Below are 23539 nucleotides of genomic sequence, written 5' to 3'. Positions count from 1 at the left end.
TTGTTAATTTTAGCCATTCTAACTGGTGTGAGGTGATGTCTCATTGTGGCTTTGATTTGTATTTCCCTGATGCCAAGTGATGTGGAGCATTTTTTCATGTTTCTGTTGGCCATTTGGATGTCTTTGCAGATATGTCTGTTCATGTCTTCTGCCCATTTCTTGATTAGATTATTTATTCTCTGGGTGTTGAGTTTGATAAGTTCTTTATAAATTTTGGATACTAGCCCTTTATCTGATAAGACATTTGCAGATGTCTTCTCCCATTCTGTTGGTTGTCTTTTGGTTTTGTCGACTGTTTCCTTTGCTGTGCAAAAGCTTTTTATCTTGATGAAGTCCCAATAGTTCATTTTTGCGTTTGTCTCCCTTGCCTTTGGAGATGTGTCTAGCAAGAAGTTGCTGCAGCCAAGGTCAAAGAGATTGCTGCCTGTGTTCTTTTCTAGGGTTTTGATGGATTCCTGTTTCACATTTAGGTCTTTTCATCCATTTTGAGTCTATTTTTGTGAATGGTGTAAGGGAATGGTCCAGTTTCATTCTTCTGCATGTGGCTGTCCAATTGTCCCAACACCATTTGTTGAAGAGATTGTCTTTTTTCCATTGGACATTCTTTTCTGCTTTGTTGAAGATTAGTTGACCATAGAGTTGAGGGTCCATTTCTGGATTCTGGATTCTGTTCCATTGATCTGTGTCTGTTTTTGTGCCAGTACCATACTGTCTTGATGATTACAGCTTTGTAATAGAGCTTGAAGTCTGGCTTTGTGATGCCACCAGTTTGGGTTTTCTTTTTCAACATTCCTTTGGCTATTTGGGGTCTTTTCTGGTTCCATACAAATTTCAGGATGATTTGTTCCAGCTCTGTGAAAAAAGTTGATGGCATTTGGATAGGGATTGCATTGAATTTGTAGATTGCTCTAGGTAGCATAGACATTTTAACAATATTTGTTCTTCCAGTTCATGAGCATGGAACATTTTTCCATTTCATTGTGTCTTCCTCAAATTTTTTCATGAGTGTTCTATAGTTTTCTGAGCACAGATCCTTTACCTCTTTGGTTAGGTTTATTCCTAGCTCTCTTACGATTTTGGGTGCAATTGTAAATGGGATTGACTCCTTACTTTCTCTTTCTTCTGTCTCATTGCTAGTGTATAGAAATGCAACTGATTTCTCTGTGTTGATTTTATATCCTGCCACTTTGCTGAATTCCTGTATGAGTTCTAGCAATTTTTGGGTGGAGTCTTTTGGGTTTTCCACATACAGAATCATGTCATCTGCAAAGAGTGAAAGTTTGACTTCTTTTTTGCCATTTCAGATGCCTTTTCTTTCTTTTTGTTGTCTGATTGCTAAGGCTAGGACTTCTAGGACTGTGTTGAATAGCAGTGGTGATAGTGGACATCCCTGTCGTGTTCCTGACCTGAGGGAACAAGCTCTCAGTTTTTCCACATTGAGAATGATATTCACTGTAGGCTTTTCATAAATGGCTTTTATGATATTGAGGTATGTTCCCTCTGTCCCTACACTGTGAAGAGTTTTAATCAAGAAAGGATGCTGTACTTTGTCAAATGCTTTTTCTGCATCTATTGAGAGGATCATATGGTTCTTGTCCTTTTCTTTTATTAATGTATTGTATCACATTGATTTGCGGATGTTGAACCATCCTTGCAGCCCTGGAATAAATCCCACTTGGTTGTGGTGAATAATCCTTTTAATGTACTGTTGGATCCTATTGGCTAGATTCTGGTGAGAATTTTTGCATCCATATTCATCAGGGATATTGGTCTGTAATTCTCCCTTTTGGTGGAGTCTTTGGTTTGGGGATCAGGTAATGCTGGCCTCATAGAAAGAGTTTGGAAGTTTTCCTTCCATTTCTATTTTTTGAAACAGCTTCAGAAGAATAGGTATTAATTCTTCTTTAAATGTTTGGTGGAATTCCCCTGGGAAGCCATCCGAACCTGGACTCTTGTTTATTGGGAGATTTTTGATTACTGCTCCAATTTCCTTGCTGGTTATGGGTCTTTTTGGGTTTTCTATTTCTTCCTGTTTCAGTTTTGGTAGTTTATATGTCTCTAGGAATTGATCCATTTCTTCCAGATTGCCTATTTGTTTCCACATAGTTGCTCATAATATGTTCTTATAATAGTATTTCTTCGGTGTTGGTTGTGATCTCTCCTCTTTCATTCATGATTTTATTTATTTGGGTCCTTTCTCTTTTCTTTTTATTAAGTGTGGCTAGGGGGTTATCAGTCTTACTAATTCTTTCCAAGAACCAGCTCCTAGTTTAGTTGATCTGTTCTACTGTTCTTTTGGTTTCTATTTCATTGATTTCTGCTCTAATCTTTTATTATTTCTTTTCTGCTGCTGGATTTAGGCTTTATTTGCTGTTCTTTCTCCAGGTTTTTTAGGTGTAAGGTTAAGTTGTGTATTTGAGACCTTTCCTGTTTCTTGAGAAAGGCTTGTATTGCTATATACTTTCCTCTTAGGACCACTTTTGCTGCATCCCAAAGACTTTTGAACAGTTGTGTTTTCATTATCATTTGTTTCTATGAATTAAAAAAAATTTTTTTTTTTTTAATTTATTTGACGGAGAGAGACACAGCGAGAGAGGGAACACAAGCAGGGTGAGTGGGAGAGGGAGAAGCAGGCTTCCCGCGGAGCAGGGAGCCCGAAGCAGGGCTCGATCCCAGGATCCTGGGATCATGACCTGAGGCAAAGGCAGATGCCCAACGACTGAGCCACCCAGGCGCCCCGCATTTTTTTAAATTCTTCTTTTATTTCCTGGTTGACCCATTCATTCTTTAGTAGGATGCTCTTTAGCCTCCATGTATTTGAGTTCTTTCCAAATTTCCTCTTTTGATTGAGATCCAGTTTCAAAGCATTGTGGTCTGAAAATATGCAGGGAATGATCCCAATCTTTTGATAATGCTTGAGACCTGATTTGTGACCCAGTATGTGATCTATTCTGGAGAATGTTCCATGTGCACTCAAGAATGTGTATTCTGTTGCTTTAGGATGGAATGTTCAGAATATATCTGTGAAGTCCCTCTGGTCCAGTGTGTCATTCAAAGCCCTTATTTCTGGGCGCCTGGGTGGCTCAGTCGTTAAGCGTCTGCCTTCGGCTCAGGTCATGATCCCAGGGTCCTGGGATCAAGTCCCACACTGGGCTCCCTGCTCAGCAGGAAGCCAGCTTCTCCCTCTTCCACTCTCCCTGCTTGTGTTCCCTATCCCACTGTCTGTCTCTCTGTCAAAAAATAAAATCTTAAAAAAAAAAAAAAAAAAGCCCTTATTTCCTTGTTGATCTTCTGCTTAGATAATCTGTCCATTGTAGTGAGAGGGGTGTTAAAGTCCCCTATTATTATCAGTGTGTTTCTTTAATTCTGTTACTAATTGGCTGCTCCCATGTTAGGGGCATAAATATTTATAATTGTTAGATCTTCTTGTGAATAGACCCTTTAATTATGATATAGTGTCTTTCCTCATCTCTCATTACAGTCTTTGGTTTAAAATCTAATTTGTCTGATATAAGGATTGCCACCTCAGCTTTCTTTTGATGTCCATTAGCATAATAAATGGTTTTCCACCCCCTCACTTTAAATCTGGAGGTGTCTGTGGGTCTAAAATGAGTTTCTTGCAGACAGTTTATTGATGGGTCTTGCTTTTTTATCTGATCTGATAGCCTGTGTCTTTTGATTGGGGCATTTAGCCCATTTACATTCAGGGTAACTTTTGAAAGATACGAATTTAGTGCCATTTGTATTACCTGTAAAGTGACTGTTACTGTATATTGTCTCTGTTCCTTTCTGGTCTATGTTACTTTTGGGCTCTTTCTTTCCTTAATATTTCCTGTAATATTTCTTGTAGGGCTGGTTTGGTCGTCACAAATTCTTTAAGTTTCTCTTTGCCCTCAGAGCTTTTTATCACCCCTTCTATTTCGAATGATGTCCTAGCTGGATAAAGTATTCTATTTCGAATGATGTCCTAGCTGGATAAAGTTTTTTTTTTTTTCATTTAGCACCCTGAATATATCATGCCAGTCCTTTCTGGCCTGCTAGGTCTCTTTGGATAGGTCTGCTGCCAATCTAAATGTTTCTCCTGTTGTAGGTTACAGACCTCTTGTCCCCACCTGCTTTCAGTATTTTCTCTTTGTCTCTGAGATTTGTAAGTTTCATTCGTGTGTATCAGGGTGTTGAACTGTTTTTATTGATTTTGACGGGGGTTCTCTCTGCCTCCTGGACTTTGATGCCTGTCGCTCCCCAGATTGGGAAGTTCTCTGCTATAATTTGCCTCAATATACATACCTTCTGCCCCTCTCTGTCTTTCCTCTTCTTCTGGGATCCCAGTTATTCTAATACTGTTTCGCTTTATGGCATCACTTATCTCTCAGATTCTCCCCTCATGATCCAGTAGTTGTTTATCTCTCTTTTTCTCAGCTTCTTTATTCTCCATCATTTTGTCTACTATATCACTAATTCTCTCTTCTGCTTCATTTATCCTAGCAGTTAGAGCGTCCATTTTTTATTGCATCTCATTAATAGCCTTTTTGATTTCAACTTGGTTAGATTTTAGTTCTTTTATTTCTCCAAAAAGGGATTCTCTAGTGTCTTCTATGCTTTTTTCAAGCCCAGCTAGTATCTTTATAATCGTTATTCTGAACTCTAGTTCCGATATCTGACTTATATCTGTACTGATTAGGTCCCTGGCAGTCAGTACTGCCTCTTGTTCTCTTTTTTGAGGTGAGTTTTTCTATCTTGTCATTCTGTCCAGAGAACAACAGATGAATGAGAGAACAAAATAAAATGGCAACAACAACCCCAGAGAAATAATACACTAAACAAATCAGGAGAGACCCGAAACCAGGAAAAAAAATTAAAGAAAAAAAAAGAATATAATCAGACAGGTGAGCAGAATAGAGCAATACACTGGATTATGTATGTATTTTGGTCTGTTTTTTAGAAAACTAGATCCCAAAATTGTAAAGAAGAAAAACATATGTACAAAAATAAAATTAAATACAATGAAAGAATAGAATGTAACTGTAAAAATTGAAATTAAAAGGCAAGAAAAAACAAAAGAGGAAAAAAATCCAACAACAACAAAAAGGAAGGGATATAAACAAACAGGTGAACCGAACAGAGCAATACACTATCTCCTGAGTGGTTTTTGTCAATTTGTTAAAAGAAACTATATCTTAAAATAGTAAAGAAAGAAAAATGTATATATACAAAAATAAAATTAAGTACATTGAAAGGATAGAATGTAACTGTAAAGATGAAAATTCAAAAAGATTTTAACAAAACAAAAACAAAAGGAGGAAGAAAAAACAAAAAGAATATGATCAGACAGATGAATAGAACAGAGTCATTCACTAGATTTTGGGTGTATTTTGGTCTGTTAGAAGAAAACTGCATCCCAAAATTGTAAAGAAAGAAAAACTTATAAACAAAAATCAGACTAAATACAATGAAGGGATAGCCTATAACTGTAAAAATGAAAATTAAGATTTAAAAAAAGTCGATAAAATAAGAAATTGGTTGAAAAGGAAAGAAAAAAAGTTAACTTTGAAAGACTAAAGAATCATAGGAAAAAAGCCATGAATTCTTTGTGGGTTGTTTTGTTTTTCTTATTTTATTTTATTTTATTTTATTTTATTTTATTTATTTTATTTATTTTATTTATTTATTTTTTTATTTTTTATTTTTTATTTTATTTTATTTTATTTTATTTTATTTATTTTATTTTATTTATTTTATTGTGTTATGTTAGTCACCATACATTACATCATTAGTTTTTGATGTAGTGTTCCATGATTCATTGTTTGCGTATAACACCCAGTGCTCCATGCAATACGTGCCCTCTTTAATACCCATCACCAGGCTAACCCATCCCCCCACCCCCTCCCCTCTAGCACCCTCAGTTTGTTTCTCAGAGTCCATAGTCTCTCATGGTTCGTCTCCCCCTCCGAGTCCCGCCCCTTCGTTTTTCCCTTCCTACTTTTTTTTTTTTTTTTTAAATATATATTCTATGTGCTGTATTCCCCTAGCGCTGGAGTTTTGCAGTTCTCTTTGATGGGTAAACTTGGTCTTGGCTGGATGTTCTTGCTGATCTTCTGGGGGAGGGGCCTGTTGCAGTGGTTCTCAAATGTCTTTGCCCGAGGCGGAATTGTACTGCCCTTGCCCGTCTGGGCTAAGTAATCTGTTCCGGTTTGGTTTGCTCTACGTGTCTTTTGTTCCCTGAAAGCTTTCCATGCAGCATTAGAGGACAAGAATGAAAATGGCGACCCCCCTATCTCTGGCCCTGGAGGAGCCGAGAACTCGGGGCCCCGCTCCTCAGTGAGCCCCCAGAGAAAAGCAGTCAATCACTCCCATCTCCCCAGTCTCCGGCCGCTCTCCGTGCTCACCCGGCCTGTGACAGAGCGTTTCTATCTCTGGCACATGACCCCGTGTGGAGTCTCCAAACCTAGCAGATCCGTGCATGCGCTCCCACGCCGCTCCTCCCTGGGGAGGAAGGGGCATCTCCCCGGATCTCCCGCTTGTTGGGTCCCTGCTGGAGGAGCAGTGGCCTGACTGTGCCACAGATCACTGTTTATGGCAACCCTGAGCTGAGAGCCCACGCCTCGGCTCCATCTCGGCAGCCGGCTTCTCCGCTCTGATACCTGGGAGCTCTGCTGCACTCAGGCACCCCTGGTCTTTCTGTGACCCTAAGGGTCCTGAGACCACACTGTCCTGGCTAACACTGCACCCTCACTTAGGCACCTGAGCAACATCCCTCACTAGAGCAGACCTCTAAAAGTTCCGATTTTGTGCTCTGCTGCTCTATCACTTGCTGGTAGCCGGCTGATGGAGGCTCTGACCCCCCACCCCTGCGATTAATCTTCCCATGTAACACCTGGGATTCACTTCACACCTCCTACCTTGCAGAAAGTGGTCGCTTTTCTATTTGTAGAGTTACAGCTACTCTTTTCTTAGATCCCCGTTTGAGTTCGCAGGTGTTCAGAATGATTTGATAGCTGTCTAGCTGAATTCCTGGGACCAGATGAAATTAAGGTCTCCTACTCCTCTGCCATCTTGGACTCTTGTCCCCCCCATTTATATTTTCTTCTAAGAGTGTTATAGTTTTAACTCTTCCATTTTGGTTTTTAATCTATTTTGAGTTAATTTTTTTGTATTTGATATAAGGAAGTGTTCTAACTCTATTCTTTTGTATGCAGCTATCCAGTTGTCCCAGCACCATTTGTTGAAAAGACAGGAGCGCCTGGGTGGCTCAGTCATTAAGCGTCTGCCTTGGGCTCAGGTCATGGTCCCAGGGTCCTGGGAACAAGTCCCACATCGGGCTCCCTCTCCCTCTCCCACTCCGCCTGCTTGTGTTCACTCTCTCACTGTGTTTCTGTCAAATAAATAAAATCTTTAAAAAAAAAAAAAGACAGTTATTTTTCCATTGAATTGTCTTGACATCCTTGTTGAAAGTCACATAATGGGCGCCTGGGTGGCTCAGTTGTTAAGCATCTGCCTTCGGCTCAGGTCATGATCCCAGGGTCCTGGGATCGAGCCCCGCATCGGGCTCCCTGCTTGGCCAGGAAGCCTGCTTCTCCCTCTCCCACTCCCCCTGCTTGTGTTCCTTCTGTCACTGTGTCTCTCTCTGTCAAATAAATAAATAAAATCTTTAAAAAAAAAAAAAAGTCAAGTAACTATAAATGTAAGGATTTATTTCTAGACTCTCAACTGTATTCCATTGGGCTACATGTCCATGCATTTATTTTTCTTTCATTCATTCTACAAAGATTTATTGAGTGTCTTTATATGGCAAGCATTGCTTGACACGTCCATGTTACTTGCTTTTGGGAACTAAACTGTCCCTCTTCGAAGCCCAAATCATCTTCAAGAAACACATTCTAACAGGATCTTGCATCTCTTTTTCTTAATGAGATATGAAGTGATTTCCTTTCATAGCCACACCCATAGAGACAATACTATCTCTGATTTGTACACAGTCTTTTGGCAAGTTGTTTCTCTGTTTTATAAATGTTCAGAAGTCTGAGTGTGTTTTAGAAGGCTTGGAAAGGTGAAAATTGGTCTAGGATAGTCCAGTGGATGTATTGAAGAAGAGGTTAGTTTTAGAGTGGAAGGAAGATGTGCAGCCATGATGAGGGCTCCTGGCAGGTATGGAATGGCCCACATGCAACCTGAAATGTCCAGGAAGTTGGTAAGTGTAGTTGCTGCTAGTAGTAAGACCAGTGAGAAATGACAAAGAGGTGAGGATGGAGGAGCTGCTAAATTGGGTACCCATAATTCTGCTTCCAGATTTTATTTTAGTAGCAGTTCCTTACCAGTATAAAGTTACAATGAGAAAATGAGGCTTACAGATAATGGCTTATTGCTGGGTTTAAGATGACCTAATGGAGGCAAGAGTTTTTTGTAATGGTGGTGGCTGGTTTCTCCATAGGGGTTGTGATTGTAGGAATTCAAAGGAGAGGCCAAAGAAATTTAAACTTAGCAGAACTTAATGGTTATCTAAAATAACTAATGATTCCAGTGTTATAACTTCAGGACATTGGAAGGATAATTATACCAATGTTTATTGTAATGAACAAGGTGAGAATGATTTATAAAGATAATAAACTTTGATTTTTGTATGCTTATTGGCAAAATATTCAAGTGAATTTTAAAAGATAATTTAACCATTAGATAATACATCAATATACAGTATAGATAGTACATATGATATGCAGGAGTTGCTAATGTTCATTAGATACAAATACAGTTGATTTCCCTTTTATAGGTGCCTATTCATTTTTGAAACCCATAGTATAAAATGACCTTTCAGTGTCTAATTTTAGTGGTTAAGCGATGGTTTTGTTTTCTCTATATGATAAATGTAAAATATATTGCACTTGGCCAGTGATTTTGAAAGGCTTTAAGAAAGGTACCTAGAGGGGCACCTGGGAGGTTCAGTCGGTTAAGCGTCTGCCTTCGGCTCAGGTCATGATCTCAGAGTCCTGGGATCAAGCCCCACGTCAGGTTCCCTGCTCAGTGGGGAGCCTGCTTCTCCCTCTCCCTCTGCCCCTCCACCTGCTTGTGCACTCTCTCTCAAATAAATAAAATCTTAAAAAAAAAAAAAAAGGGTACCTAGATTCCATGATATACTGTTGGCATTAACAATATTATTGTTTTGGGGGGAAGCAATATTAGAGTTTTGGAGGGAAAAATTTGGAGTTTTGGGGGGTTTTTTTTTGTTTTTTTTTTTAAGATTTTATTTATTTGTCAGGAGAGAGAGAGTGCACAAGCAGGGGGAACTGCAGGCAGAGGGAGAAGCAGGCTTCCCGATGAGCAGGGAGCCTGATGCAGGGCTCGATCCCAGGACCCTCAGATCATAACCTGAGCCGAAGGCAAACACTTAACCGATTGAGCCACCCAGGCATCCCTGAAGGAAAAAAGTTTTTAATATTGACTGTATTGAAAAACAGTTTATATAAAGTTTCAGTTGCCCAAGATGGTTTCATGTCTAAACAGTAAAATTGAATGGTTCAGAAAATGTATTACATGTTGAAACTTAGTACAATATACATTTATTTACCCATCCTAAAATTTCTTTCAGGAATTGTTCCATCTTCTGTTGTCCTGACTTCTTTCCAGGTGATGTCAAGAGTTTTTCTGATATGGGCAGTAACACATAGCGTCAAAGAGGTAAGTGTTTACATAGACTAAAATTAAGTAATGCCAGCAATGCTAGTCAATGCTAGTCAACTTTTCTGTTTCGTGTGTGTTATGGCTACAGATGGAACTCTGTGTCACATCAGTATAGCCCAAATAAAATGCATATATGTCGCTGTAGGAACTGGGTTACTGGTGCGAAACATAACTCCAAATTTGCAGTGTTGTTAAAGAGAAGACTGGTTAAATGATAAAGTCCTGCAATCTTAGTTCCCATAGAGATTCGGATAATGTGGATGTGGTCTGCAGTTTAGTTATATTTTGGGGGTATCTTGTTTGTATTCAGCATACGAAACTGGACATCTGCATCCTTACAGTGGAACTGTTGGCGGAGTTGGGAATATTAATTCAGTCCGGAGCAGTCCTCTTAATAGGACGAGGAGAAACAAACTTGTTTCCACCCCACCCACCAGGATTAATGGAATTCCCAAATGTGCTGAGTCTACTGGTTCTGGAAGGGAAGTACTCTGCAGGGGGCCTGGGGCGATAGGTACCCAGGCAGGCCCGGTGTTGCTGGGAGAAAGCCAGCATTACTGTCGGTATGAATCCACAGCTAAGCTTTCATTTTCTAGTATCGGAGAAGGGGATTGTTTTCCTGTATGTTTTTTGCTTTTTAAAAGTTTTATTTATTTCTTGTTAATGTCACCTTGAAATAGAGTACCTGTAGCCACCAGGAGGATTCATTTTTCAGTTTTTTGGTCCCAGTCACCAGCAGTATTGGAATCTTTGGGACTCATGAAATGTGCTTATCCATTAGCATTATTCTGGTGTTTTCTTTGTGTTCTATTCTTTCAAAACCCCTGTCAAAACATTTTGTTTTTCAGGATTTATTTTGACAGTTTCATTTGTATTTCAACTAATGAGGTTTTTCTTTTTAACTTTTTATTGGCATATAATATACATACAGAAAAATGCACGTGGCTAATGAGTTTTTAACCAAAGCTGATTAAGCTCATTTATTATTTTTGTTACATTCGTATGAAATTTGCTGATCCAAAGGCTTTTTTTTAACCTCTCACATCTCGAAGATATCTAACCTTTACATGTAAGAAGAATGTCAAAACAATCACTTACTTTTTAAAAATTTTACTTTAATTCCAGTGTAGTATAGTTAATATACAGTATTATATTAGTTTCAAGTATACAATATAGTGATTCAGCAATTCTATACATTACTCAGTGCTCATTGTGATAAGTATATTCTTAACCCCCTTCACCTCTTTCACCCATCCCTTCTCTGATAACCATCTGTTCTCTATAGTTAAGACTCTGTTTTTTAGTTTGTCCCTTTTTTTCGTTGTTCGTTTAATCACATACTTTTTAAAAAGTGATCTCATTTCTTGGAAACAAGTTTGTTTCTCCTGGTCCTATAAAGAGGACTGCTCTGGACTGAATTAATATTCCCAACTCCCCCAACAGTTCCATTGTTTTAACCGGCAACTCATTAACTTCCTGATAGTCTCAAGTGATCTAAATTTTTTTTCTGATAGTAACTCATCCATATTCTTAAATAGGTAATTATGTACTTTCAGTAATTAGATGTTAGGTACATGAAGACAGGGTATTGTCAACTACAGGGTGTGTAATCGCTTTGCCTAAACAATCAGATATTAATTGTCCAGGTGCTATTCCTCTGGCTGATAGATTATTTATGGCCTCTGCGTTTTCCTCCTCTTTTCTGCCTAAGTGATCACTCTCCTCCTTTTCTCCTTGTTAGCCTTCTGGCAAAGGGGGTAACAGGCAAATCTAAAATGCTTATAATTCACATCAAGCAGTTCTGTTTGCCATATTACTGTTAGCAACATTTGCCAGGATTTCCTGGGTGATCATTAAGACTGCTTGGTTTAAAAGCTATTAACTGTGTGGATTACAGACAGGTACATGGACCTGGCCATTGTCCTCAGTAACCATACTACCTGACAGATGCATAGATTTAACCATTTCAGATGGTTCATATATAGTGTCATATTTGAGCTCTGCAGTAAGTTGTACACTTGTTACATTTGCATATTCAAAATTGTTTCTCTGCAACCAAACTTACCCAGTTTCCACTATCATTGACATATTATTTTCTTAAGAATGTGGTGCAATTAATTGTGTTGTCTTTCTGCCACCTCTTGGGTCCTCTTTTCCCATACACCCTATTAATTAGTTGACTTGCTCCTTTCTCACATAATTAGGATTCAGTGTTTCTGCTGTTCAGGGATCATAGTTCTTTTCTCCTAGTTCCCCTTTTCTTTGAATAAAACTCTTTCATTATTTTGTGTACATAGTAAGATCCCCTCCCGGCTCACCCCAGGTCATCAATAGCTAACTTTTTTTTTTTTTTTAAGATTTTATTTATTGGGGCGCTTGGGTGGCTCAGTCATTAGGCATCTGCCTTCGGCTCAGGTCATGATCCCGGGGTCCTGGGATCGAGCCCCGCATCAGGCTCCCTGCTTGGCAGGAAGCCTGCTTCTCCCTCTCCCACTCCCCCTGCTTGTGTTCCTGCTCTCGCTATCTCTGTCTCTGTCAAAATAAATAAATAAAATCTTCAAAAAAAGAACCAGAAGGTGACGAGACAGTTTTCTATTATGATATAAAAGGACTCACCCATCAGTTAGTGTGACATCTTGATTGGTAGGTTATTAAAGAAATAATTGTGGTCTCTTTGTTGAAAAGCTTTTTCTTAACTAAGCATAGCAAATAACCTTCCCACTTTTTTCCTTCTAAAGAGCGCACCTATATGAGCGTAGTAAAGCTTCTGACAAAAATGACAAGCTCAGGGTGGGAGGTAGGGTGTGGGAATCAGCAATTCTAGCTGACCTCTTTCCTTTCCAGTTTTCCCACCTGTCTCCCAGGCTTGAACTGGCTCCTTCTCCATCTCTTAGCCAGACTGGCCACGCTGCTGCCACATCAGACCGCTATGGGCTTTTTTCTCCTCACACTCTGTTTGAGTCTGTCCTTTGTCTCCTCATTGAGCTGAAACAAGACTGGCTTTTTCCAAAGTGAACTGCAGTGGAAAATGCCACTTTCTATCCCTCACTATGACCCCCCTTCAAAAACACAGGAGTTCGTAGGGCAGATATTCTTCCTTTGTCCAAAAGTAGCTAAGCCGATCCCCAGATTCGTAGATACTCAAATGAGCCACTGTCCCTTTCCTGGCCCAACCCTCTTAGAAGAAGCCACCCAAATCCTCATCACAGTTCTCAATGGAAGATCACCATGTTCTGAGCAAAAGTCCCTGGTCACCAACATGGGCAGTAGTTGAGAAAGAAGTTGCTGGACTCTCACTGTGACTTTAGCCCAAGTGCAATGAATACCCTCTACAGTCTACGAGTGACCGTTTGTATAAAATAAAGCTGTACCCTGGAATGCTGAGCCTTCTCTCCTATCTTCCTCAATCTCTGCCACCAGTGGAGAAAGGGATGTTTTCCTGCATTCTTCCAGAATGTTCTGTGAGTTCTCCTGATTCTACCAGTCAGCTGTTTCCCACCTCTTTTTGGCATGCTGCTGGGCTTTGTGACACTTAACCTGCCATTCTTGTCAACTTCTCAGTGAGATGCTTACAAAAAGCTTGCAATCAGTGTTTAAGAAAGTAACCTCCAGTTTCTTTATACTGATCTTTGTTTGATGCATTACAGTTTACAGAAGGCTTTATTAAGATATATTGTGGTCATTCACTCTTGACAACTGTCCCTTGAGGTAGGTTGCAGCCTCCAATTAGAGTTCCGAAGCTAGAGAAACAAAGTGACTAAATAAGCAGAGTTGGGAATGGACTTTTGATTCCAAAGTCTTCCCTCTGTATCAGAGCTTCCCTCTCACCATTTAAATTGTGGGATGAACACAACCTTATTTTTGTGCGCTGCCTGGGCTTTCTCTATCCCATACGGAGTGGAAAGCCCCTGTCTCAGACCGAGGAACACATGCCTTGAAAGCAGTTCTGTCGTGCCACATGCTTGCTGAGGTAGGATTCTCAGATCGGTCATCTATCTGTATGTGAAGCGCCCACACGAGCTGTGGGGTCGGGACGCTCGTCTGCGGCACGTTGCCCGCTTGCTCCTCTCTTAGTCCGGTGCTCCCGTGGCTCTGTGATGAACCTGTCCAGTTGACTAGCCTTTCTCCTTGAACATTCCAAGACCGTTTTCCTGTTGGGACTTATGGAGTATTTGGAACAGAATTACCCAGAAAGCTTATTAAAAAATGCCCGTTCCAAGTCCCACCCCACACTTGATACGGAATCTCTGGCAGTGGAGCCAGAGAATATCACTGTGAGTAAGCTCCTCAGATAACTGTATGAATTCTAAGGTTGGAGAATACTCTGAAGATATCATATGTTGTGCTGTAATTTTAATTGACCTTCTCTTTTCTTGATTTTACTTCATATTTCTACTTAATTTACTTGAAGCCTAACCAGCTCTCATCCTTTTCAAGTCCAAGAGCCGTGGTTTCATTCTTAAAGAATGAAAGCCTTAGGGTTCCCTCAACACTGCTAAAGTAAAGGCACTGTGGAGTTTCTGGAGCTTTTTCCAAGATACAGTGTCTGCTGAGCTGGGACTCATGCGCTTGTCAGAGGAAGCCTGGGAGGCTCACCTTGAAGGCAGAGGGAGAGCAGAAGGCACAGCATTAAAGAAGCAAAACTGACTTTCGTTTGCTTGTTTTTAAGAGCGAGGATGAAGAATCCAGCTGCTTCAGTTTGGGGTGGGTCCTGGGAAGGGCTATATCCTGGGCATGTGCTTCATGGTGCCCGGCCAGAGCCACCAGGCTGATTGAGTAGGAGGTCATTCCCACCTGAGGAAGTACTGTGCAGACACTTCTCTTCCTGGGATTTATCAAGAAATGTCACCTTCCTTGGAAAGCTTTATTATTTTCTAGGTAATTAGAACTCAGTATTATAGAACCTGGAAGCTTAGCACCCATAACTCATGTGAGGAGTTGATGAGTGTTGACTTTGACACTTATCCTAAAGCTCAGGACAGAATGCTTCAACATTCTGGGCCTTGTTTTTCTCATCTGTAATGCGAGTATCTGTCCTGCTTATGTCATGGAGTTTTTGTGAAGAAGAAATGAGAAGGGTTTGTGGAAACAAGGCAGCCGTATTCAGAAATCAAGGTCTCTAGCATGCAGCTTTTGCTGAGCAGCTTCTGAAAGCCCTTGTAAAGCAGTTTCACCTCAGAAGGAATGTTCCTTCTTTCATAGATGAACAGTTTGCTTTTTCTTCCTCTTCTCTTCTTTTTCACTCTTGCAGAAACTAAAATACTAAGTAAAGTGACACCCTCACTCCCACACTCCTCATCCTATTTTGGTTGCATTACAGGTTTGTCTTCTCTGCTGGCTTCACAGCATGCGTGTGCTCTCTGTCACCTCTCGAGGTTGCTTCTCCCATTAGTGTTTCCTGTGGTGCACGTGCTTCTTGCTGTTCCACATGGCCGCCTGTGAACACGGCGTTTCCCTGAGGCAGGAAGGGCACCTTCTTAGCCCCATCAATCACATGAGGAGCTCAGGTGCTGCGTCGGTGGCACAGGGTCCCCCCTCGCGTTCTATACTTGGACCCGGAACCCTGCCGCTCTGTCTTCTAGTACGCCCTTTCCATAGTGACATTTCATCTTCGCAAAGGCCATTGGGATACAGTCAGTATCTTTTGCCCCCAGAATGCCGAATGTCTCAGATTCTCCACCCAATTCCATCTATTCTCGTACTTTCTATTTTAAATATTTCTGTAGGTGGATTTGCATCACCTTCACTTTTAAAATTAGCCCCTCTCCTAAAGGTAGGAAACCTCATTATTTGATCATGAGTCAGACACTGTCAAACTTGAGACAAGTCCTAGACAAAGGCAGCCATACTGTATGGCCACTTCCACAGCTGTTTGTAATGGGCACTTGAAGATAGTGGTACTTTGCTCAGAGCTAGGTGGTTCATTCTGCCTTTGCCTGTACTGAGCATAGGGGATTCGGGCAAAATCAGAATGCCTGTTTTCCCCTCAGTGTTTTTCTGTCTCTTTCCAACATTTTCTTGAGCTATGTATAAACATTTTTATTTCGAAATACTGAAAAATATTTAGATTTTCGTAAGTTCACTTCTGCCCTCCCATGTTGCTTCTTTCTCGCATTGTCTCAGTGCTTTTGTAGCCCTTGAAAACCTCCATTGGAACTCATTTGTTCAAAATGTATTACACTCTGACGGTACTGTTCTTTGATAATTAAGTCAGTCGTGTTAAAATAAGAAACAATCCAATATCTTAAACCGTGCAAGCCAGCATTACCACCACTTTCTACAGAACATAGCCCTCTTTGTCAATTAATCATTGAAGAGGTTCCAAGTGCAACAAAATCAGGAAATTGGTTTCATTTGTCTTTAACGTTAATCTTTTTCTCCTCCGGGCTCTCCTCCCCTCAGTGACCCTGCCCCACAGACACCCCTACACTTGAAGCTTCTCAGGACCTTTTCTTCTGCTCTCTCACCCCAAGGGCTAACTCTGACATCCACCATTCCCAGTTGTCAACTCCAGCACAAGAGGGAACAGCTACATTAGGCAAACGCCCCGGAAGGCTGCACAGTTATTTTCATTTTGGGTGGGATCTCACTCCGGGGAGGAGGAGCGGGGGCCAAAGCTGCCCCCGCCTAACTCATTGCAGACTGCCCTGGAGACTCCCAGTCCTTTCAGGCTTGAGCACTGTTGGTTTCTTCCTTTTCCTCTGCCCCAGAGCTTCCAGATCTTAGGTTCTCCAGAGCATTTTATAGTTCAGTTAGTCTTTTTATATATTATGCTAAAGTCCCCTTCCCTCTTGTAATTGATGTTCTGGATACATCAGCGGGGTCGCCTACATTGCTCCTATTTTTTGATAATGAAATTTCTGACAAAGAAACTTCTTGTTGGAATGCATCATCTTCAAGCATTAGACATTTCTATACTATTGGGTAGTATCTTAATCTATGTATTGCTGCTATTTACAAATCGAAGGAAGCCTGTTTAGAGCCAAATCTGGTTCCTTGCAGTCCTGAGATTAGGAAAGATCTTGACCCTTGACATGAGGAAACTATCATGGAGAAGGAATGAGAGTGAAGGAAGGAAAAAATGGATACCTTGGGTGTGAAATAGTAGGTTCCCAAATAAGGCCATGAAATTTATGGTTACAGCTTTGGTTACAAGGCATCAGTTCGAATTAAAGAATCACATGGGGAAGCAAAGCTCTGTGTCACAGAACTGTGCTGCTGAGGTGTATTGTCAGTGGACAATTACCAGCAAGTGAATTCTGGCATTCAAAACTCTTCTCACCCATGGTTTGAAAATGAAATGCAGTAAGGTGCTTATTTAGACTGTTTATTCCACGCCAAAGAAAGGTAACTTTTTGGTTACCAGCATTTGTCTTTTGGGTATTTGCTCTTTCCCAGCACTGTCTAGTAGAACTTTCTGCAATGGTAGAAATGTTTGTATCTGCACTGTTCAATACAGTAGCTACTAGCTATATGTGAAAACATTGAACCCTTGAAATAAGGTTAGTGAGACTGAGAAACTAAATTTTAATTTCATGTAGTGTAATTTAAGTAGCTGCATGTGACTGGAGGTTGCCGTAGTAGTGTAGCTGTAGATGTTCAGTGTGATGTTATTTTGCCTTTTTTTTTTTTTTTAAGATTTTATTTATTTATCTGACAGAGAGAGAGACAGGAGAGAGGGAACACAAGTAGGGGGAGTGGGAGAGGGAGAAGCAGGCTTCCCGCTGAGCGGGGAGCCCAATGCGGGGCTCGATCCCAGGACCTTGAGATCATGACCTGAGCCGAAGGCAGCCGCTTAACCGACTGAGCCACCCAGGCACCCCTGTTTTGCCATTCTCTTGATTTCAGTCAATTGGGTTTTCATATACTTGATCTCATATGTACATGACTGTGTGATTTTTTTTTTTACTTTTTAAAAAATTTTGTTAAGTAGCCTCCACACCCAGCTTGGGGCTTGAACTCATGATCCTGAGATCAAGAGTCACATGCTCCACTGACCGAGCCAGCCAGGCACCCCTGACTGTGTGATTTTTCAAAAAACAGTCTGAAAGAAATGTATATGGTATACTTGATATGCTCTGTACTTTAGACCCAGTGATTTTTTTTTTTTATAACGCTCGAGCATAAATCGTTACAAAAACCTACCTGCAGGGACACCTGGGTGGCTCGGTCGTTAAGCGTCTGCCTTCGGCCCAGATCATGATCCTGGGGTCCTGGGATCGAGCCCTGCATGGGGCTCTCCGCTCCGCGGGATGGGAAACCTGCTTCTGCCTCTCCCACTCCCCCTGCTTGTGTTCCCTCTCTCGCTGTCTCTCTGTCAAATACATAAATAAAATCTTAAAAAAAAAAAAACACACACAGACACAACCCTACCTGCAGATGTGGGAAACAGTGTGGATGGTTTTCTCTGTTGCAGAGATAGCAGTTGATTAGCTGGCGAGGCAGAAGGCCATGCAGGCCCGACCTTTCAGAGGCCTGCAACTTGGCCTCCACGGTGGTGGAGTCACCATGGTAACATGTCTTAGTCTTGCCCTTTATGAAAACCATTTCACAAGCCTTCTCTATCCTATTTGAGGTTGGTAAAATAACATAAATAGTAGCATAATAACATAATAAAAACATAAAAGATGCCATAGAAGTATAGTCAACATTATCCCAATGAGCTCGAAGATTCTCATTTCACACTGTAAAAGTGAGATGATTGACATGCATCATGAGCATTGCTAAAATATGCCAGCGAAGTCAAGGAAAGTTAAAAATTATTACCTATAAATTGCTTTTAAACAGGTGTGTCCCACAGTACAATGAGTGGCATTTCTAAAGCATGGATTAATATTCATTTGAAAATTGTTAATATGTGGGAGAAGGAACTATCTCTTAGATTACCTTCTCCTCTGCCAAAACGGTCTTTTAGGTACTGTAGCTTTTTCAGTATAACTTTATTTTTAAGCATGAATCTGGAGTATGAGATAGTTTAATTAAAAATATATAAATTGACAAGAATACCAGTATATTCAGCCTTCTGACAACTGGCCTGCACAGTGAATGCAGCAATAACTGGTCTCATTGGGAGTCTTGACAATGATGGGGCGACCTGAAGAAATTATCCCCAACCCCCTGCTCCTATGAAATACAGATAAAATGTATTCTCGTTTCTTCAGGGAAGAGGGTTCCATAATGTTTTATACTTACTCGTCTCAAGAAGCCCTAGTCAGGCACCTCTTGTTACAAGCTGTTATGCATCACGGATAAAATAAAGCATATTACTAAGTTGTCTGCATTTTCCAGAAAGAGGACCCTTTTCAAGTCTGAAGTGAAATCCTGGTGCACTTCGGGAATTTGTAAGACATGACTTGATGTGTGTGTGCGGATATGTGTGGGTGCATGCTGAGAGTATGCTTTGCATTTTAGAAGTGCGTTTGGGAGAGAACTAATTATCAGGCTTGGTGCATTCAAGACTTAACTTTTGTTTTCTTCAGATTGCCGCCATAAACGTTTGTTTTTAACAAGAAGAGTTTGGGCATCTTCTCCCTTTTACCTTATTTTGCACTGGCAAAAAATTACCAGAATAACCAAAAACTTGAAAATTGTACGTCTCGTTTGCATTCTGCATTTGGTGCTGGACTGTTAAATCAGGTTTAAGGAATCTTTTGTTGAGGTCATTGCCTCAAAGAAAATTATGTTGTAAAAACTAATCAAACTAGCCAAGTTTTTAAGTAATACTGTATAGTTTTTAAAACTTGAGCTTTTCAAAATGTTATATTTGTGTAGCGCTTTGCAACCTGTGCAGAAGCTATGAGCTGGCAGCAGATCTATCCCCCAGGTGGGTTTGAAGAGAAAGTTCAAGAAAAACCCAGCAGCTGGGGGGTATACCATCTCACAAGAGCAGAAGTACTCAGCTACAGCTAGTGATTGCTAAGTGGATCCAGTGTTAGGCAGTATGAATTTTTAAAGAAAAGGTAGGAATCTAGATTATTTTTTTATGAGGAATCTCCCAGCTTTACTAACTGGCTCAAATATCTTTAAAGCACCATACAAGCCCAAAAAGAACATCTGTGATCCAGGAGATGGTATTCATAGCCTTGATTTTTATTTTCTGTCTTACTGAAGATTTTGCAATTAATAAACTGTTGTAGAACTAAAAGAACCATGCCATTTCACAGTATATATGGCCAATCTTGTATTCTTTTGAATGTCATTTAGGTTTCTGACAATGATCAGTCCTCTCCTCCCTAAAGTGTTGAGTAGGCACATTGCATTTGGAGGTTTGGGGGCAGACTCTGTGGGGCGAGTATGCTCCAGCTCTCCCCATTGGATCGCAGTAACCTACTGCTGTGGTTCTAGACTGGATTAGACATATAGGATCCAGGTTGGGACTGCCTATGACCCCATTCTGATGAGATCTCCATGCTTGAGATGGGGTGAAGGAAATAGTTGCATGAAATAACATGCTCTTTGGGAGTGAGAGAATCAAACAGAACTAAGGAAGAATCCTGGGAAAGCCTAGCAGCTGGGGGTCCTTAGACATCCCAGAGATGGTAGAAGTAGAGGGAGGGATGGCATCTCTTAAGCAACACTGAAACAAACAACAAAAAGCAAAACAACAACAAAACATTGTCTTGGTGATTAAGCCAAAGAGGCGGCCATCACTGAGTAACAGTCAGCTAGCATAGATAGTAGGAACTTAATAAATATTTGTTGAATTGAATTTTTCTCTTCATGGAAAAATAACAACTGCTATTTATTAAATCACTAGCACTTCACTAAGCACTTGCTATGTTTTTCTGATCCTACAACAACCATGCAAAGGCAGATATTCTCCCCAGTTTCCATATGAGGGAACAGAGGCTCAGAGAGGGTAAGTAACTTGTCTCAGGACATGCAGCCCAGAAGTCTGAAGGTCTCTGCTTCCAGAGCGGTACTGATTAGAGAAGAGGCTGGTTAAGGAAGCTACTACCCTCCCATCATGTTTTCTAAGAAATGGGCAGACCACATGGTAGCATTAAAGTTGGGTTCATGGGGACATGTTAGCGTTCGGATCTGCATGTCTGACCTTGCCATAAGTACAGCATTGATTGAGCGTTGCGTGTTGACTGCATGCTTATACATTTTTTTCATTGCATGTTCAGAAAAGTTGGTTTCATGACCAAGAGTTGTTTTGGTAAGTGAAAAATCATTTGACTAGGCCATCATCCACATCAAAAAATAGTCTTTAGTTGTTGTGTTGTAATGGAAAGAATTTTTTAACTAGTTCCCTTTGTCATTATAGTTTTAAAAAAATCTGTGTGGATGCACATTTTTCTCTCCTTTAAATGGGAAAAAGTATTAATATTTCTTTATAATGTAACTCACGTTTTCCATAAAAAAGGAATAATATTTTCTCGTTTGTTTACTGTATACCCTATTAAGGATTTTTAATAAATGCTTAATCATGAAGGGCACTTTACACATGAATTGTCATGTGAATAAGGCTAATACTGATTCAAACTTTTTTTTAAACCACCACATGTCAATATTTATTACATTTCAATTTTTTTTCTTATCAAGGATGAAATTCCTCTTAAGTAGATAACTAAATGAGTTCTATCTTTGTTCAAAAACTTAATCAAGTTGTAGAAAGGACCAGGATTATCGTCAGAATTGTCCTATTCTCCAGCCCAAGCCCTCAGCTGACGTCACCAATCAGGCACCAGCCCTGTGACCCTCTGCCTCATTCTCACTGGGGAGCTGCCCTCCTCACCCAAGGCTGTTCCAAACAAGTCAGAGAACATGCAGGCTTGGACTGCAGCCAGGTCACCATTTATTCATTCTTATTCACTCAACAAATATTTATTCAGTATCTTCTACGCTCCAGCCGTTGCGCGAAGCACTAGGATACATGAGAGAAGGAAAGTCATGGGTGCCGTCCTCACAGTGCTTCCGGCATAGTCCAGGAGCAGAATTGAGCGGACAGCAGTACCCTGGAGTGGGATAGCTGGTGAGGCAGAGGAAGGACAGGGGGCTGCTGGGACCATGTGGTCACTTCAGCTGTTCCAGTATCCCTGGCCCAGTTGTTTCTCTTCATGGGGTAGCCTTGGGGACTCAGGGAATATATACACAGCGCTTAGTATAACGCCTGGTACTTAGGAAGTGCTCATAAATGTTACCTACATATTCTGTATAATGTAATCTAATCTTACCAGAAAATTTCAGTGACAAAGTTCTGTGCAGCTGTTTTGAATTCTTTTCTGTGTCCTGAGGTTCAAAACAGATATAATTGACTTTTCACATAGAAATGAATGTTTTTTATACTTATTAAAATAGTTTCACAGTTAGCTGGTAAAAATTTATACATAATTACTTTGATCATACTTAAGGAATAATTAGCCCTGCAAATGGGAGTTATCATTATCTTAATCATCATTATTATCCTAATCTAAAGCATTTATTAAAAATTAGATTTTGGGGGTGCCTGGGTGGCTCTGTCAGTTAAGCATCCGACTCTTGGTTTCAGCTCAGGTCATGATCTCAGGGTCGTGAGCTTGAGCCTTGAGTCGTGCTCTGTGCTCAGCTAGGGGTCTGCTTGAGATTCTCTCTCTCCCTCCCCCACCCCGTGCACACATGCACGCACACTTTCTTTCTCTCTCTCAAAAATCTTTAAAAAAAAATTAAATTTGCCTTTTAATTAAAGCTAACCTCTCTTCAAAGCAAGTTTGTAGACCTGCCTTCAGGGTATTTACCATTTAAGATAATATCAGTTGAGAGGCAGCATTGAATCTATTATTCCTTCACAAGTTACCATCTCACAGTGTGCTCTTATTTATATGCTTTATTGTAAATGTTCTTATATCTTTTTGTGGTATATAGCCTGCCTCTTCCAGCAGATTCGGAGGCTTCATATCAGAAAAAGTATATCTAGAAACTAAATGATAGTTGTATTTGCTCCTAATTACGCCCCCAGAAAAGTACAAAAACTCTCAGATTCCCTTCACTCAGATTCCCCAACCTATTGGCATTTTATTGCGTTTGTTCTATCGCCTTCTCTTCTGTATTTATATACCCATTATCATCCAGCCTTTTCTGAACCTTGAAAGCAAGCTGTACTTGCTGTCCTGGCACCCCTGAATACTCAAGTTCATGTTGCAAACATTCTGCATCACCTGCATTGGAGGTGATGACTTCCTGTGACCTCCCAGTCAAGAAGCCAACACTGACACGACACTGCTGCCTCCCCTGCAGGCCCCATTCAGATCTCACTAGCTGCCCAAACACTTTTTTTTTTTCCCATTCTGGAGTGGCAGACATTTACTAAGTATTTCTGTGCTCCAGGTATTGTGTAAGCACTAGGATACTCAGGGAAAGGAGAAACGTGTTGCTATGGTATTCCTGCCACACACGTGTTACATTTAGTTGTCAGGTCTCTTAAGACACATCAGTCTGGGAGAGCTTGTTAGTCTTACTCTGTCTCTAATGTCCTTGACAGTTTTAAAGAGTACAGGCCTTCATTTCTGTAGGGTGACCCTCGACCCACATCCATCCAGTGTTCCCCCATAACCAGTTTGCGTCACGTAGAATGCTACAGAAATGGTGCCATGCTCTTCTCAGCACATCATGTGAGCTGGCAGTGCCATGACTACCCATCCTGTCCCAGTGATGCTGACCCCAACCACCTGCTCCTGTTGATGTCTGCCAACTGTCGCCACTTTCAAGGCACCGTCTTCCCATTTTTATTGATTAGTATTTTGTGGGAATGACTCCCACCTGTGTCAGCCACCTCTGTGGTGGTTACCAGGTGATGATCTCTATTTCTTTTACCTCCTTTACATATATTAGGTGGCTTCCTACTATAAGGAATCGCTTTCCTTTTCTCTCATTTATTTATTCATTT

The 23539-nt window shown here is 40.6% G+C and overlaps 1 protein-coding gene across 5 annotated transcripts in view; it reads left to right on the top strand.

Annotated features, from left to right (window-relative positions):
- Positions 1-23539, top strand: part of HACD2 (3-hydroxyacyl-CoA dehydratase 2) — a 113739-nt gene that overhangs the window by 70150 nt on the left and 20050 nt on the right. For all 5 annotated transcript variants that reach the window (XR_010405243.1, XR_010405228.1, XR_010405224.1 and 2 more), the window contains exon 4: positions 9581-9669. Coding sequence is in view for 2 of the 5 variants with exons in the window: in XM_045903004.2 (XP_045758960.1) it covers positions 9581-9669 (89 nt within the window). In the remaining 3 variants the exon portion in view is untranslated. The remainder of the gene's footprint in view (positions 1-9580; positions 9670-23539) is intronic.

This window comes from Mirounga angustirostris, unplaced genomic scaffold, assembly GCF_029215605.1.
Source record: "Mirounga angustirostris isolate CCGP_5_RB_7025 unplaced genomic scaffold, mMirAng1.0.hap1 SCAF_1, whole genome shotgun sequence".
In the NCBI taxonomy this organism is placed as follows: Eukaryota; Metazoa; Chordata; class Mammalia; order Carnivora; family Phocidae; genus Mirounga; species Mirounga angustirostris.
This window is presented reverse-complemented; position numbering and strand designations above follow the sequence as displayed.